Here is a 17,848-nt window from a genome sequence, read left to right on the forward strand (position 1 = left end):
GCTGAAAGCAGCACCTCTCAAAAAGGGAAGAAAGACAGCTACAGGATAATAATTTTTCCCCTCACCTGCCATAGTTACTCAGCGAGAAACACAATTGCCATGCACAAAGGACCAGGCACTGAGATGCACTCAAATACTGCACAAACCCCCAGCAAACCCCTCCTCCCAGTGCTCAGCCTTCCTGCTCCTAAGCTAGCAGCCAAACGTGGACAACTAGGGGGGAGGGGGTTTGAGCACATCCAGGTTTTTGGAGGATGGAAGACACCCCAAAGCCTCCATCCTTTGCAAACAGCAGCAGTTATTGCCACAGAGGAAAGTGGAAAGCAGCCCCAGCAATAAGAAACCTACCTGGCAGGAAGGAGGGTGGTACATGGGGCCAGATTTGCCTGGTGATCACACAGTGGAGGCACCTGAAGGAAATGATCAGGGAGATGGGAGACACATGTGCCTCAGTCAGCTCCCCTGCAGGGTGAGCACCCCGGTGTCTCTCCTAGCCCCTCAGTCAAGCACAGTATGGCACAAGAGCATGAAAGCTTGCCGTGGGTTAGAAAGCACCCAGCTTAATCAGCATGAAAGTGTAGGCTAGTTCACATCCAGGTTCTTCTGGAGGTCCAGCCCAGGCTCCTCATGTAGAGTGCTGAGCAGAGATTAAGTCCCTGTAGTGCAATAAAATGAAGTCCTTGCTGTCCGTCTCTGCAATGAATGCGTACAGATTTTGATAGAGGGACCTGGAAAGGGTGTGAGAAGCAAGTGTGGTAAGTCCAAGATAGACGAGCTGCCCTGGGCAGCCATACGGGGTTTGAACCAGGTAGGTGCTTTCTCCTCTGATCCTGCCTCTTTGTCCCCTGGCCACGAGCAGGGACTCTGGCTAAGCAGCAGGAGAGCATTTAGTCTTCTTGCAGCTCACCTGTGCAATTTGACCTGCAAGTCCAAGCAGCCCTGATGATCAACACTCTCTGTCCAGCAGGTACCTGCTATTGCCTGTTCTCTGCCCTTGGCATCAGGTGTGTGCTTCACTGAGTTAAGCTGTTAAATCTGAAAACTTTCCCTCCAATTACTTTTTTGGCAGTAGCAGCTCTTTGCTGAGCTCCCTGGTGCTAGATCTTCTTTGGAAAAGCATGCATGGGGTTCATGTAAATAGGACGGGAAGTACGTGAGTGTGATCAAACTGGCTGGTATAGGGCACCTGCAGCTGCATTCTGACCCGCAGCCAACAGCACTTGTTATAATCTGAGGGCTGAAGGTCAGAGGCTGTTTATTCTTTCCCGTGGGTTTTTCTTGGGGTTGATGCAAGCAGCGGAGTTGGGCTCTGGCTCTGAACTCCCCCTAGCTATGCGGGTTTCATTTGGCATGCTCTTTCTCACCCTTCCTCCCTCACTTCACCAGCTAAATTCAGACTAGGCGCTCATATGCATAAAAGCTGTCAAAAGAATAACTTACAAGTACAAGAGCTAGAAAAGGCTTGAAGTGTAAAACTGGCAGCCCTTGAAGAGCTGTGGGGACTATCCAATCCATCTGGTGCTCCTGGGTGCACAGCAAACCAGCTTTTGACTAGTTCATAACCGTGGCACATGCAAAAGTCTCAATTATTGCTTCTTAGAAAAACCAAATTATCTCCTGGAGTCAGAGACTGACAGCCACACAGTCTCTGCAGTGTTATGCACTGCTGAATTTTTGCTGGCTTACTCTCTGCTGTTCTGTACTGCCTGTAATTGCATTGCATTTTAATTGTTTAGCATTGTCAGAACTTCAGCCCGGGGGCAGCGGGGGTGGTGAGAGCTCAACACATCAAATTACTACCCAAAGAGCAAGCAGACAAAAAACAAGAGTGAGGAGGGAGGGAGACAAATGAGCCACATTCATTAAAAGAACAGCAACCCTGACCAGGGAAGTGTGCTACTGATGTAATAAGAAAGCTGAAAGTTGTTAATAATAATAAAGAGCATAATAACACCACATCTGGAAAAAACTAACGCACTGTGGAAAGCAGAGATGAAAACCAGTAAAATGCCCCTTGCCCACATAATCCTGTCTTCCCTCCCAGTTTTATTTTGTGGGTTTTCTTGTGGGGTTGAGTTCTGTAGTTGCACTGTTTAGTGCTGCTCCCTTGAGTGCTACGATGTGGCCCCAGAAGCTGGCATCCCTGCTGCAGAAATCCCACCGTGCAAGGCAGCGAGGCAAGCTTTCCCGCAGGCAGACTTCTGTTTTGCCCTTGGCCAGCCTGAGGTCCTGAGGGCTGGTCCTTTGGCATCCTCAAAAGATGCTGCAGGTTCAAGTCCCTGGGGCAGGTTTTGAAGGAAAGGGCTGCTTGCAGGCTGTCCCGCAGCACAGGGAACAGCAGCAGTGGCAGGGCAGAGGCAGAAACCAAGGGAGTGGGACAGGTGCAACACAGCCCCCTGCGCTTGCAAAGGTTGGGCAGAAAGTGCATCTTTTTTTTTCTCTTCTGGAAGGTCTGCCTGTGGGGACCAAAAGGGGTGGATGAAATGGCTGGATCACGTGCTGTTGAGGAAATAAATGAGTTTTGCCACCTGTGAGTGTCCTGAAGCCCATCAGAGCCCATGCTGGGGCTGCCCTGCTGAGGCACCATGGTAGCTTTGACCTCAAATAACTGACTAAACTGTGCAGAACCTGGAGCTCCTTAACACCCTTAAGTTACGAGAGATCCTTCCAGGGAACAGGTACAGCACAACATGGCAGCCACGATGTTACCTGTAGCTGCCTGAAGAACAGTCCTGGGGCTGCCCACCATGGCGCAGGGTCCCCATGCCCCAGCAGGACCTGTTCAGTGTCCTTTCCAGGCCACTAGCAGGCAGCTCCTGGGTCTTTCTCCTGGCTACCTGCAAAGCCATGGGTAGATAAGATCATAGAATGGTTTGGGCTGGAAGGGACCTTTTTAAAGGTCATCTAGTCCAACCCTCAAGATGAAGGCAAACAGATCAGCACCTCAACAGGCACAGCTGGCACTTCCAGCAATGAAGTTGCTGGTAGTAGCAGAGAGGTTTCTGGCCCAGGCCCTGGTGCAGCCCGGTGGGGAAGTGCCTCTGCTGCGGCCCTTCACCCAGGGCAGTGTGCAGGGTGGACACGAGGGAGCTGAGAAGATCCTTCAGCTGCCTGTGCTGAGTATTTTGAGGGTATTGGCATTTCACATCAGCTGCACTCACCAGGGTTAGTTAAAGCCTGTGTTTAATAGATCGCTCTCGGCCATAAACTGTAAAGCTGCCTCAATTGGGAATCAATAGAGTAATCGTTAAGCTCATTTATTTCATTAGGTATAGAGTCCTAATTTGAAGAAGTTGAGGAGCCATAATTAATGGTGTCAAAGAGGCCCTGAGATGTATATTTAAAGCTTCCTAAGGAGAGCACGTTGCCCATAGACACAGTGTGCTGGAAGTACCCGGCACACCAGAGTGTGCAGGGGGCTGGGGGATGCTCTGGGGGCGAGCCCCGGGGAGCACCCCAGCACCACAGAAGCCCAACAGCAATTCAACAGCCAGCACCCTGCGCTGCTCCCCTGCCCACAAACTGAAGTGTAGGCTGCAAACAGCAGCATTGCCACCATGGGGCACAGCAGAAAAGCCAGATTCTGGGGTCAGCAGAGGGGTGCCTGCTGGCAACCAAGGCATCCAAGAGATGCTGCAAACACCCTCCCCGTCCTGAGCCAGTGAGACTTATGTGCTTTATGCCCTTCTCCAATTCTGCTGTGTGTCGGTGTGCAGTTAAATGGTTTGCCCCTCCTCAGTGGGGTGGAGTAGCTCTGGCACCCCAGAAGCCTTTAGAGGTTTTGAAGGGTGAAGGATCTGGATGGTGCCGCTGTTTTTCCTTGCAGCAGTCTTCCCAGATGGCGGTACTGCTTTCCCACACCAAACAGACAGCCCCCAAGGAATACTTTTTTATTTAAGCACCTTTCTGAGCAGTGCCATAAGCAGCCTGTAAATAGTCCTGTCCACAGAGCCAGGGGTATTAAGGGCTGGAATGATTCCTGTGATCCAATAAGCAGAATAACAAACAAAAGACTGACCCACTCATGAGCAGTTCACTTAAGGCCCTTGGCCAAACATGCAAAAATAAATATTTAAGTACTTAGAAGGCTAATAAGCTGCTTGTGGGATTTTTAAAAGCACCTAATGCCTACCTCTTCAGCCTCTACCTTTTAGAAATAATTATTTCATTTTTCTGTTTCTCATTTTTGGACCTTCTTCCTGTAAATAACGATCAAAGTCTTTTTCTTTCTGGTATTTATTCTCCTATGTTGGTCACATAAGTTGCTTGATACAGCTTCTTATTGTGGGAAGTCAATAGTCAATGCACTGTACTACACCCTTCTGTATGGGTTTTTTAGTGCCCACTTCTCTTGTTTGGGACTGGGTCCGAAATCCCAGTGTGCTGCAGCTTGGTCACTCTCAAAATATTGCCATTTTTTTAACTGAACAGGGTTAGGAGTCTGGGAAGAGCCTAGGGAAACTTTTCTGTCCTTGAAGACAGTGACTCGCCTTCCCAAGCTGAGCCCAAGATGAATAGTGCTGGAAGTGCCTTCCCTCCTCACAAACCTGACCCCTGCGGGCATCACTGACCCTGACTAACGATACCCCAAACAGCCTTTGCCAGCAAGTTACCTTCTTTAGTTTTGGATTGTAACAAGTAGATCAGAAGCATATACTCGACCTAAAAACTTGTTTAACTAGTAACTTATGAGCTGAACTAATTTGAAAGCAGATTCAGTTCAATCACATTTGCTTGGGCATGCTCATTCCACGCTGAAGTGGATGTCACTCACTTCTGTAGCAAATTATGATACAGAAGTTAAAGAACACTCAATTTAGGTGGGACTGTCCACAAAAAATGTATTCAAGCTTTAGTAGAATGTGCTTTACAAATGTAGAACCAGTTTCCTAGGTATCTTTATATAGACAAACATGGAGGACCAACTTTTACTTTTGTTTTTGTTTTGTTTTTTGGCTATGCTAGCAACTAGAAAAACTCAAGTGGATCTTTTAGACATGTATTACACTAGAGCTGTTGAGGCAGACAAGTGGAATTGATTTTTCATTTCTTTTTCATCTACCTGAGTCATTGTGTGTAACTTCTTTGCTAACTGAGCTCTCTCTGCAGTCAGTTCATCACCTCCCATTAACGACAATTCCAGCATCCCTAGCTTTGCGAAGAAAGAGCCCCAAATATTCTTCCAAATTCTTTCTGTGGTTTACAGATATCCTTCAAGCAAATCTGTCTTCTTGCCTTCCCTGCTGATCCTTCGCAAGGATGGAAGTTCATACATTTCCTTTTACCACAAGCTCTGTCGCCACAGGGGTTAAGAGGATCACAGGTTCTTTATTTCTGCTCTCCACTAAACCCATCTCTTTTGCTTCACGCATGCTTACAAAAGCCAGTCACTTTGAGACACATTTCCCAGCCTTCCGATAAAAGCTTGGTTGTCTGCCATCCCCTTATCATGAAAAGCCCAAATATCTTCCTCCCTTGTTTTGGTGTTTTTCACTTTTCCAGTACCATGATTTGCAGCAAGTCCTGCTCTCTTACCCTCAACTCTTGTAATAAGGAGGACTTTTCTGTACCCTGCTTGCCACCCAGAGCATGCCTTCTGCAAGGTCTCATCTCCCCCTGCCACCACCATGCCCAGAATATGTAGTGTCTGCTCTCTAGGCTCACTGTAAAAAGTTCAGCACACTCTGCTACAGGAATGCAGAGTAATTAACAATAGTTTTATTAGGTATGGGTAATGAATTGCATTTCTGCAAAAAGAAAGAGTCACTTAATAAAGAGGATAGCTTTTAATAGGCAGTTAAAATGGGTTTTTTTGACACACCATGGTAGTTCCTGAACAGATTTTGTGCAAACACATATATATATATATATATTTCACAACCTTTCTCTGCTTTTTTCTACTGTACTTTTTTTATGATGCATCATGCTACAAATTTTTTTTTTTAATCAACATCAAAATCCACAATGATTGCTTTTTTCATAGGAAACTTCAGCAATCAGGAATCTGAATACTTGCAGATGCCACCTAGAGTATTTCCAGATGGCCTGACCCTTCCAAAGTAGGTATCCAAGACTCCTCTGCTCCTGAACAACCCAAGTGATCCAGAAATACTTGAATGAACCACACGAGCTCAGCTGCAGCATGGAGGACACTTGTTGGTTCCCCATCTTTCACAGAACTTCATCAAAATTTTCTCTTGGTGCCGCTAAAACAGAGGTTTATTAGACCCATCAAAGTGGCGATAAGAGCAACAGTGAAGCACAGGGAAATGAACACTTTTCAGCTTTGTGTATAAACATAAACTAACAATTTGCTCAATCTCCTACCATACCACTAGGTAAGTTTTATTATTTCAGAGAGGGAAATTGGAGAGCGAAGTTCCTCAAAAGCATTGTATCAGTAAGTATCAAAATTTTGATCATCGTCCTGGCTCTTGGTCCTGCACTTACACCACCAGTTGTCTTCTTTCCATTTGCCAATAAAACAACGGAAGCTCCTGGCATGCTACCAGAGTCAGTGGATTGAGACTGAGCAGATGCTCACAGTAATACAATTTTCAGACATTTATAGTTCTAGAAAAGTAGGATACATGCAGATAGCACTACTTGATATTTTTGAATTGCTAGCTCTGTACAAATTAAGAGAGCCTGTAATTAGCACTTGAAACACTCTTTGAACTTCCAGAATTATTCAATAACCCACAGGAATCCCCTGCATTACTCAGAACAGCGGGAAGAAGTTCATCTGTAAAATTGCTTATCTTGCTGATCCCCGCTGTGTGTCCCAGGCTGTATAAGAGAAGTACTTATAGCACACATAATGTAATTAGCCAAGGAACAGGTGAAAATAAACTATATCGCCTGCTACATTACAAGGATCATATTCAGTAATTTACAGAACTTCAAAGAGCCTCAGTGCAAGGTATATAGCCCCTTCACAGAAAAAAGCACACGCTTCAGCATTTCACCCAGGCACCCCATCCTGTAAACATTTATGACAAGCAAAGTGTGTGCTACAGTGAGGAGTCTCATGGAAATCACTGAATTAATTTTCATAGTGGCAGTTTTCCCAGTACTGTTTCAAGGGTCAGGCCCTGTTTGTATTTTGCTACATACAATTAAAAGAACCCTATCTACTAAGTTCAACAAAGTATGCTAACATATTCCTTCCTGTATGTGCAGAAAACATTTTTAGTAACTACTATGCAAACATCGCCTGATTTTTACATTCTCTTCAATCTTCTTGAAAGTTTTCCTGCTTTTACTATATGTGAAAACAATAAATACATATGATATGCCAGTTATTAAGCCATCAAAAAATTACATGTCATTCCAGAAGGGACAGGAGACACTTGATGTTCAGAAGTCAAAAGCCGGTCATTGATGCAAATGTCCTGCCTGGTAAAAAGCTTCAGCTACTCCATGTTTCCAGTGGAACTGCAGCTTTGGTTGGGAAGTTCCTGCACACTGTGATAAAATAGGCTGCTTCACATCTGAAACGACAACAGTATCTCAAGCTTATTATTCCAGGTAAGGTCATTCAGGAAAATAAGAGTAGATTAAAAATGGATGACATAGAGTAAATCCAATATTGGATAGACAATAAGGAATAAATCCATTGTCCAGGATATTGTCCTGCATCTGCACAAACAGAACCACCTCTGGGTTTTCAGTAATGTAGGCAAAATCACAGTCTGCTGCTCTAATTCAAGGGACAAAGAAGGTTATTTTGTCCTTACTGTTGGCATCAGGAAGGCTCGGTTCGTACATCTTGGGGAAAATGAGAATAGGCCAAAGATGTTTTGTCAAAGGGTGTCTCCACGTTTCTGGTCAACCAGATCTCTCAGTGGAGGGTGATGGGACCTGTTCTAGAGGGGCTTCATCCTACAGTGACGGTGGAAGGCTGGGCTTCAACCAGGCCCAGCCTAGCTGCCTCTCTGCAGTCCATCCCACATACGCTGTGACACTTAGTTCCTCAGGCCATCCTTCTCCTCTACCTTCCTGCACTACCCTGGTCCTGCAGGGCCCTTCCCACAGCCTGCCTCTTTCCCCCACCCTCAGCAAAGGACCCCATTTCCCCACAAACAAGAGAAGTAACTTTGTGGGAAGTGGAGATGGTGGTGCCTGAGAAAGCTTCATACATGAAGGAAAATGCAGTGCGCACATGACAAACAGTGGGTTTCAGAGGTGCTCTGACTATCTTTGCCCTCACACACATAAAATTACTGTCCAACACCTGCCAATTTTACATTAGCCACCAAGGAATTCCAGCCATAATAAACCACCTCAATGAAAGTGCTTGCTTTTGCATGATGTGGAATGGACACAGATTTTTCATTAAACCGAAGGAGCTGAACACTTCTGGGTACCAAGTTCCTTTTTTTTTATAGGTAAGTGCCTTTAAAAATATCTTACTTCTCACACAAACAAAAAAGAAAATTCACCTAGGGAATTACAGCCAGGGAATGCTCCACAGTTAAAGCCAAATGCTGTGCCCATAAAGGTCTACCTCTGTGAGGTGGCAGCTTCTTCAGTCACTCAGTTTGCCTGGGATTCTATGATATTGTGCTCAAGCTGAGCTTTGTTTAAGCCATTGCTCCTTGAGGCTGCCACCAACTGAAGCCATTGCTCTTTTTGTGTTGCATTTTTAACCCTTTTGTTTAGTTACATGGCACAATACTGAGACTAAAAAATGCTATGTTACAGGGTGTAAGACAAAAGCAATAAACTCACACATTTATTGCTGAGGTGTGGATAGTTGCCGAGTTTTATTCTTCCCCTGAGATGAGTGCTCTCCTACAAAACAGAAAATATATTTGTATTAATTAAACATGCAAACACAAAAGGACAAATGAGTCTAGCAGGAATACATTACCAACCACCATACAAACTACTCAGTTTTAAGATTTACTTAACCAGCAAAAACTGTCCACACAAAAGATTTTTACTACGCTCTCACTGTTTTGTAGCTTATTTCCCCTGTGTTTTGCTCTCAAGTGGTGGGTTACTACCACAAAGTATTTCCAAGGGAGTTCTCAAGGGATTAGAAGGGTTAGAAAAGGTATGACTTTCATTCATTTGTAACTATGATTAGAACATTAAGTAATATAAAGGTACAACTATAAAATTAATTTTTGCTGTTATCACGGACAGCAGCTCAGTTCCTCCAAAGCAGGAAAAATCAACATTTAACAACTTCAGTCCTGGGGAAGTGGAGCCACTGCCAGCAGTCACAGGCAGACAAATAAGCCTCCAGATGACGACGTGTTTACAGTTGTCCTATTTTCAAACGTGTGTCCCAGGAATGGCAGTGGGATTTCTTTGAGTCAGAGATTCATACATGTTGATGAATGGGGAATGGCATCCCCAGGCTGGACAGATCTCCATGGAAACAGGCATAAGGGTGGGAAAACCCAAATGCCTCCAGGAAACTGCCTTCTGCCTCTCTGCTCACCTGCAGGAGACAATTTAATGCCTGACATGTGCAAGAGGCAAGGAAGTGAGGAGTTGTGTTACATTCTGGTAAAAGTGAATATGTATTAAAAAGCTTGCATATGTTCTATAGCCTGGGGTTGAGAATTGTAGTACAAGTTAGGATTATAACAAATTCACTGATTAGGCATTTAAATAATTAGCAGTCAAATTGAACAGTTGCATTCCTGAAGAAAATAGGAAAGACTTGTCAATGGCTTTCAGACAGCTTTTCTTGTCAGCAAAAAAGGGCTCTTCAATTTAGTGCAGCTTTTTGGAGATGGGTAGAAAACTTGGTATCTAACAGGGTTCAATGAGAAACACTGAAAAATTTTCAACAATACCGTGAGGAAACGGTGTTTGCTTCCCAAGTGTTCAATTTTGGATAAAATTATTTTAAAAGCATTATAAGTGTTGCTAAGTTAGAGCTTCAGAAGTTATGATGATGTTAAATTTCAGCTAAAAAGGCCTTCAGCAACTACTTCAATAATGCATAATATAATTTTTTAGAGAAAAGGAAAGCACAAGTTTCTGGTAGAAAACCCCCAAACATTTCAACAAGATTTATACATTTTTGGTATGTGAAAAATTTTTGTTAGATACAAATTTTGTTTTTAAAAGCTAAAATAAAGTGAACCAGTTCAAAATTGTATAGTTTTGCACTAACAAATGAATGAGATTTTCAAGAACTCTCATTTCTTTTAAAATTTATTTTTATTTATTTTTTCCTTTATTATTCTTTCCTTCTGCATGATTTTAACTTTCCTGTTATATATACAGAAATGGAAAATTTAACAGAGTGTGAAAGGGAGAAATTGGAAAGATTGTTTAAAAAAGAAGGTGGAGGAAAAATGAATTGAGAAATATATTACCATGGAGAAGATGATATTCAACAGTTGTAATAAATATCAATACTTTGTTATCAGTTCCACTCTCAGCTGATTGTTCTGCCCATGCCAGAAATTAGCCAAACTCAAATGGAAGACTTTGCACCACAGGAAAATAACATGCCTAAGGACAAGCTCCAGAGCCAGCACAGCTCCCTGGGTCACGTCCCATAAGACCATAGCACACAGACACTCACGTAACCTACCTAGGTCTCCTGATGCTACACACATAATCCCTGGAAAGAGTGAACTGCCACAAACTATTGCTGGGGTCAATGTCCCCTATAATATCAAAGATTGTTCAATGAGGGTTCAATGCAGGCAGGGATGCTCTTCATTGCTTTGCCCCTGCACTCCCAAGAGAGTGGGAACCTGCCAGTATTCTGAAACAAAACCAAGTTATTGCTACTCCATGGTTGCAAATGTGTCTGAAGATATTTGCTTTATAGGTCCTATAATCATTAGTGCCAACTAACAATTCAGCGATGAAGAGAGAATGGTTATATACTTGAGAAGAAATGGTCAGAGAGATGCTCTCTATTCAAGAGTAACAAGGGTAATACACAGTTTCAGACACAGGGCTGCAGTACGCCTTGAAACTGCACAGAGCGGTGTCTAGAACGATTTTGGAGTCTAATGGCTCAGCAGTTTGATGTTGTGCTAAATATCCAGCTGCAACACAAAAAGCAAATTAATAAGAACATTCAGGTTAGTTGCAATTGGGGAGACAGTTTTACTGATCTCAAAACAGCCTTAACTGACAGAAAAATTCCAAGACTGCAAAACCCCAAATTTGCCCCCAGACCATCACCCACTGAAAACAATGGATTAGACCTTGCTTCCCATAAGGGAAATGAAAAACAAATACTTGTGTTTAGTATTTTGTTTGAACAGATGATATTTTAATCGACTGAAGAAATTATCTCACACTGAACTGTTTGCTGATGGAGAAAATACGCATTGCAGTGGCAGTACTCAACCAGTCTAGACAGGTTACCTGCATGCTTTGAAGGCTGTCATTGAGAGAGAATGCAAAATACACCAACAAATGCAAAACTGCTGGACAATGTCATCAGTGAAAAATTGGGTTTTGTTGATTCTGGATTATGCATTTAGGAGAGGATGACACACAAACTCTGTTGTACACTAGGAGATGGAAGGTATCAAGAGAGACTTGAACCATCACAATACAGTTATTGACTTCTCACAATATAGTTACACAGCATCTTGCATAAAGCTATCGGGTGATCCAATTTGATAGGAACTATGGCAATAGTTTTCTGATAATGGGTTGAAAATCCATTGCACATTTGCCTATTTTGGTAAGTAAAGTGGGAGACAAAGGGATCTGGAAGAAAGTATTTGATGCAGTTAAAGTGCTGTCAACTGCACGGCTGCAAGTGCAATGTGACCCCCTTTACCTGTGATCCTGCCTTGTGACACCTCTCCTGATGGAGGAGGAGTTGTGGGCTCAGATAGATTGGCAGAGGGCAGCGAGAAGCCAACCTCATATATATCACGCACTTCTACAAAAACTGAAAGAAATGATGCACAGTTTGAGAAAGAGGCCTTACGCAGAATATTTGGAAAACAAACTGAGACTGATACTGACATGGAAGTTTTAGTTGACAAGCAAACCCTTCCATTGAACCTTTTATTCTCCCTCTCATCCTCCAACGTTACACCTGTTTGTTCATTTTTGTCTGAAATTGGATTGTAAACACAAAGATATAGGCACAATGAAGTCTCTAAACATTAATGTCATATAATACAGACAGAACTGTAGTTAAACTGCCTAACTTACTGCCGAGGGAGGCTGTGGGTGCCACAGGGGGTAAGATAAATTCATGAAAGTAAAAGCCACTGAGAACTATGAAGCACCAAAAATACAACCATTGATTCAGGACATCTCCAAGCCACAGACTGCTGGAAGGCTATGGAGGAGAACACGTTACTGGACACCTTCCCTATCTGTTATCCTTCCCTCCACATCTCATGCTAGCCACTCTCACTGACAGGACTTGGGGCCACCACAGATCCAGGACCTGAGCAGGTACATCTGGCTCAGACCACAGCTTCTTAGCTTCAATATTAAAAGAGAAGGTGCTCTAGCAACCACTGTAATACGTCACCGTTCTTTCATACGCACAGCCTCCCATGTGTCACCCCTCAAACTCTTCTGCTGGAGTCCTGATCATTGATTCACCCAGTTAGCAGTCTAGCCATGGGGCCCGATCCAATACACACTGCATACATCCCCCTCTAAAACGCAGTCATACTTAAAAAGGACAAGGGTAAGGAAGAAGCAACAGGAAAACTTTTGTATTCATAATTCCTGATCCTTTAACATATTTATGTTAAGGGCATGGGAAGTAGCCTGGGTATACAGATTCTGATGTTAACCAGGAAAGGAACAGTACTTCAGTAAAAACACAAGGCTTTCTAATTAAAATTTCACTTCTGCAGTATTTGATTTGATTTTTCATTCTCAGAGATATACTAGTTTCTGACTACTGATGTTGCATCTTGGTGCCAGTATATGTGGATAAGTAGTGGGACTCTGAAACAAACATTTTTTCGCCTCACATTTGCAGAAGGCTATTGTATTAATCCCACTGTAATTTCCACCCCCCTGGCCCTCACCTCCCCCCCTCCGCCATTTGTTTCAGAATCTTTATATATTATTCAGAATACACATAACTGCAGAACATGAAGAGAGTTAACAGTTCATATCACTACAAGTACAGAAAATTTTTGACCTGGGCACAACTGTCTGACATTATTGGGAAAGCAGGAAGAAAAAGGATATAAAAAATAGGTTTTGAAATAAAAAATAGGTTGTACTGCATCTCAGATTACATTGTCTGTAAGAAAAAATGAGTTGCACTGTTATTTCACTGTAATATCTGCTGCTGACGTATTGCTCAGGGCAGCAATCTGGTTTGGAGCAAAGAATTAAAGCAACTTTTTCATAAAATAAGATTGCAGAAACCTATTTTTTTATAAAAGTATAAAACTACCTCTGCAGACACAGTAATCTAAATATCTATTTTTACCATGCTGAACTAAAAGAAAGAGGGGTGCATTACAGATGCCGGAGAACAGCACCAAGCAGGACCCAGCACCTGGATGCATTGGCTGGGTTTGGTGTGGGCCAGTGGTCCAGCCCCTGCGACATGCTGCAGTGCTCCCCGTCACGCACTTCACCAGTGCCCCTGCAAACTGCTCCTTGCCACCATCAGCAGAAGGATCTGTGCAGTTCATGCTGCAGTGCTCCCTGTCACGCACTTCACCAGTGTCCCTGCAAACTGCTCCTTGCCACCATCAGCAGAAGGATCTGTGCAGTTCACTAAGGCAGAGACCACATATAGAAACATTTGGGCGAAGGATAGCAATGCAATTTCTGCTGCATGGCCAGCAAAGGGTGGGAGGTGGCTCCCCCAGCAGAGGGGGATCTCGGAAAGCTGCAGGCTGGAAAGTTAGCAAATGCTGCACAGATGAAAACATCACCTGACCCTCAGCAGTCTCAGTAAGAGACTGCTTTGAAAACCCTTGCAAATATGCACAACTCACAAACTGAATTAGAAATACAGAAGGAAGCAGGTGTTATTTAATTTTAGACTACAGGTTTGCCCAAAAGTCTCAGCTGGAAATGTGTGCAGTCAGATCTTTGTGGTGCAAGTAAACACAAACAGAATTCAGTCTTGAGCTGCAAAAGGCTGAGGAAGTTTATTCTTCAGTTTCTCTGAAGAAAGAAAACACAACTTCAGGCCATTATACAAGGTTAAAAAAAATAGAGTATCAGAAAATGAGAAAGAGAAGGAAAGGGAAGCAGGTACTTGATCTATTTCTCTGTTGCGAGGAGATCCTTTTCTGTGAAGCGGTTTCTAGGTTTTCTACCTGCAGGGGAAAAAAGAAAAAAAAGACACTGAAAGTACAGTTCATAAGAGGAAAAAGGAATAATCAATATCATATCATCACATTAGTAGGAACTCTTGCTCTTACCACTTCTAAGCGTGCAGCATGCCAGAAGACTTCTCTTCGCTGACCTGCATTGCTTCTTTTGCAAGCAAGAGGAGGAAGGAAGGGAATTTTCAGTGACAAAGTGCCTCACCTAGAGACCAGGCTTCTTCACTGGCTCCTAGAGGCATCCACTGGATCCTAGCCAAAATGAGAGAGAGATGAAACTACCAATGCATCCCCCATCCCATGGCCTGCTACGGAACCATGTCCCCTGGCAGGGATAGATTTCCCTGGACTGGGCCCTTAATGATGTAAGACATAAAGATTTTTTACCTCCTTAAATGCCATGGTCCATCCTCAGATGTGCTCAGCATAATAGAAACCAAGGAGGAATAATCCTTTGCCCCAGCTCCAGATTCGTCGCATTGGACCACAGCCACATCTGTGGTCTGATGTGTGAGGCAGAACAATTAAACAGTCTCAGCATTTGCAGATTCATGGAAAGCGGTGATGCAGGTATTGTCATTCAACTACATTATTTCAGAAGACCACAAGATTTTCCAGGTCCAAACCCTAGCACCACAGTGGGCTGTCTTGTCAGGTGCTGAACTTCACGTGTATTCCAATGACCGAGGCAAGTTTTTGTGATGAATGAGAACAAGGGTTTTTCTTTTGTTTGGGGATGATTTTGGTACTCAGTTGCTAAGTATAGTACTGTCCCCAGCCTCTGATGTCAAAGGCTTGGAATCCACAAAGCTTTTACAGAGAAGGCTTTGGAAATTCAGGAAGTCCAGAGGAATGCCACAGGCACAAACTAGGGTCATTTCAAAAGTGACTGAAACTATGGTGTCCAATTAATCTATGCCATGAAACCCCACATATCTTCAAGGTAGGTAGCTCATCTTGTGCAAAGAATGCACCCGAGAAATATTACAAAAATCTATAGGCAGAAGGTACATCCAGCTGAAGCAGCAGATAACAGTAATAACAACCTGAGAATTGTTAACAGCAGCAACTTTTGGAAGAGATGTGGAACATATGGGGAATGCTGGGTTTTCTGTATCCTGAGTTCATACTATTTGGTACTGCACTGCCACCTCAGAGCATCTTGAGATATTGACCGAGCCCTTTCTCCAGTGTGATTACAGTAAGTTAAGATTGTTTCACATGTGACAGACCAGCTGTCTCCTCAAATACCCATGTTTGCCTGGTACACTTTCCCAGCTTTGTTTAGCAGCAACATTTGAATTTTCATTCGTGTTCTCAGTGGGTGTCTTGGGAAGCCCTAATGCAGATGTATACCATAGACCTTTCTCCAGCCACCTTCCATTCCAGGTGCATCACCAAAATCTGAGCCACATCAGCTGGGACACATTTAATATCCTTCCACTAAATTCAGTGCAGAACAGACAACACCCCTGAAAGCCAAGTAAGTCATATTATACCCTATAATCTCAAAAAACCACACACTGGTTAGATAGCATGCCCTAAGGAATCAGCTTATGCTTAGGTGCCAGGATTATACCTAACAACTGAAATATTATGTCACCTGCACATTCCTATGAGACTTTATATTGAATATTGAGCTGGTGTGCTGCTACTATAAAGGCCCTTCATACGTTTTACCTGCTCTAGAATGGGTACTGCAGGCAAAGACCATAAAAGAAAATGGTCAAGTCATTACACAGGTATCAATATTTCTATCATGCATCATTCATCTGTATGGAGTAGCCTTACCCCAATTCCTATTTCTCAACCTTTCTGTTACTGAGGAATTTCCATCCCTCAACATTTTTCATGAGTCCTGAAAGGTGATCAATACCTTTGCTGGTTTCCAGTGAAATACACAAGAACTCTCACAGAAGTTAGTTCTGTTTTCAAGATAGGTAATACTCTACCATTAATATCATGGATGATGGAACTGATCTCTTAGTAATCAAGTAAAACCCTCCATCTTATATTCTCAGGAAACATATCTACCACTGACTAGCCAAACACGCAATTCTGTGGGCTATGTTGAATCTCAAATAAGAAATATTTTTTGCAGGTAGACTTTCTAGAGCTCTGTATTGTAAAAGAACATTTATTCTCCCTAGGAAAAGCCACCCTAAATCTGCCTGTATATTGAACACATAATGGCTGCAGTAAGTCCTGCAATTGCATAGTGTAAAACTTTCAAGACTATTCAGTTTCCTGAGCATTTTTATCCAAGCTGAGTTTTCACAAAAAATGCAAGTACAGGCTTATCTTACATCAGGTATTGCAGTTCACTGGCAAACATACATGAAAAATCCAAGATGTTTAGTTTTGTCTTTTTATTTTACATCAGTTCTCAACTCTGCCTTAGAGCTTATAGCCATCGGCAGCTCTATCTTTCTAAGAAGAGTTTTAAAAAATGAGAATATTAAAGCTCAGTTTTACCTAGTGTTCCTGATGATACTGCTCCGTTAAAACCATTACTTTAGTCCAGGCTTAATTGAACACTGTTTTATTTTCCTGTATTCTTTCACATTAATTGTAGGTATTGGAAATAATATTCTTGATGAAATTTAATTCAGCTGTGCTTCTGAAAGAGGAGTCTTTCCTTTTTCTTTCAATTTACAGCCAGAACCCAATTTTAGAAGTCCTAACATTGGATCCTTCAGTAGTCAATGGACCTCCATAGGTCAGTCATCCGCTCATTCCAGTTCAAGAAATATGTCCAAGGCAGACGGGATAAATAGCCCTCTGGACACATACATCTCTTTCAACTGACTCTGTGCAGCCAGCTTAGTTTTTAGATAGATAAAATAAGGCAAGATTAAATTCACCATAGCCTTTGATCAAGATATATCATGCACAACCTGACACAGGGTTTTTTTAGGTTGCCTGCTTGAGCAGTTCGCAGGTCATATCCTCATTTGTTTTGTATATATGTTTTTTACATATTTCTAACAAATTATGTAATCTCAAAATCTTCTGTTTGGAATAAAAAGTAAAAAATAATGTATACTTATAATAAAGCTTAATCTGAACACATGTCAAAGCAGAACTTCGTTGCATGCATGCTTGACCTATGGCAGCTGAACAGCCTATTGATAGAGGATGATGTAGGTCTATCTGTAAAGGTAAGGCTGCTCTTAGGAACTTTCTAGTTTTAGTCAAAACCTTTTGTAGTTTTGTTGATATGTACAATCAAAGGCATCTACAACATACACTTTCTAAATGGCTGGACAATTAATTCACCTTTTATATGAGCTGGATTTTATGTGTCTAAAAAGGCAAAAGAAGAACACACGTAAAGCACTTTACACAGTGCAATGGTTTTCAGCAGTTGTAAGAAGGACCATCTCTCAAGTTTGTATCTCTACTGTAAGAAAAACTTGCCTTTATTCCTGAGAGCTTTTAATGAAGCAAGTAAATCTTATTCAAATGGGCAGGCATCCTAACTTATTCAAAAGTACCTGTATGAGTGAGAAATATTTCTGTAAGAAAATGGGCCCTTCTTTCAGAGTGCTTTTATTTTAAGAAGTGTCTCTAAAAACCTG

At 42.6% G+C, this 17,848-nt stretch overlaps 1 protein-coding gene across 1 annotated transcript in view; it reads right to left on the reverse strand.

Moving 5' to 3' along the window:
* Positions 1–5,771: 5,771 nt before the first annotated feature.
* EMCN (endomucin) overlaps positions 5,772–17,848 on the reverse strand; it is a 55,782-nt gene continuing 43,705 nt past the window's right edge. Inside the window, exons 11-12 of the mRNA XM_056333804.1 lie at positions 8,734–8,796; positions 5,772–7,493 (exon numbers count right to left, since the gene is read on the reverse strand). Of these exons, the coding sequence (XP_056189779.1) occupies positions 8,738–8,796 (59 nt within the window). The 3' untranslated portion in view covers positions 5,772–7,493; positions 8,734–8,737. The remainder of the gene's footprint in view (positions 7,494–8,733; positions 8,797–17,848) is intronic.

Source organism: Falco biarmicus, chromosome 1, assembly GCF_023638135.1.
Source record: "Falco biarmicus isolate bFalBia1 chromosome 1, bFalBia1.pri, whole genome shotgun sequence".
Taxonomy (NCBI): Eukaryota; Metazoa; Chordata; class Aves; order Falconiformes; family Falconidae; genus Falco; species Falco biarmicus.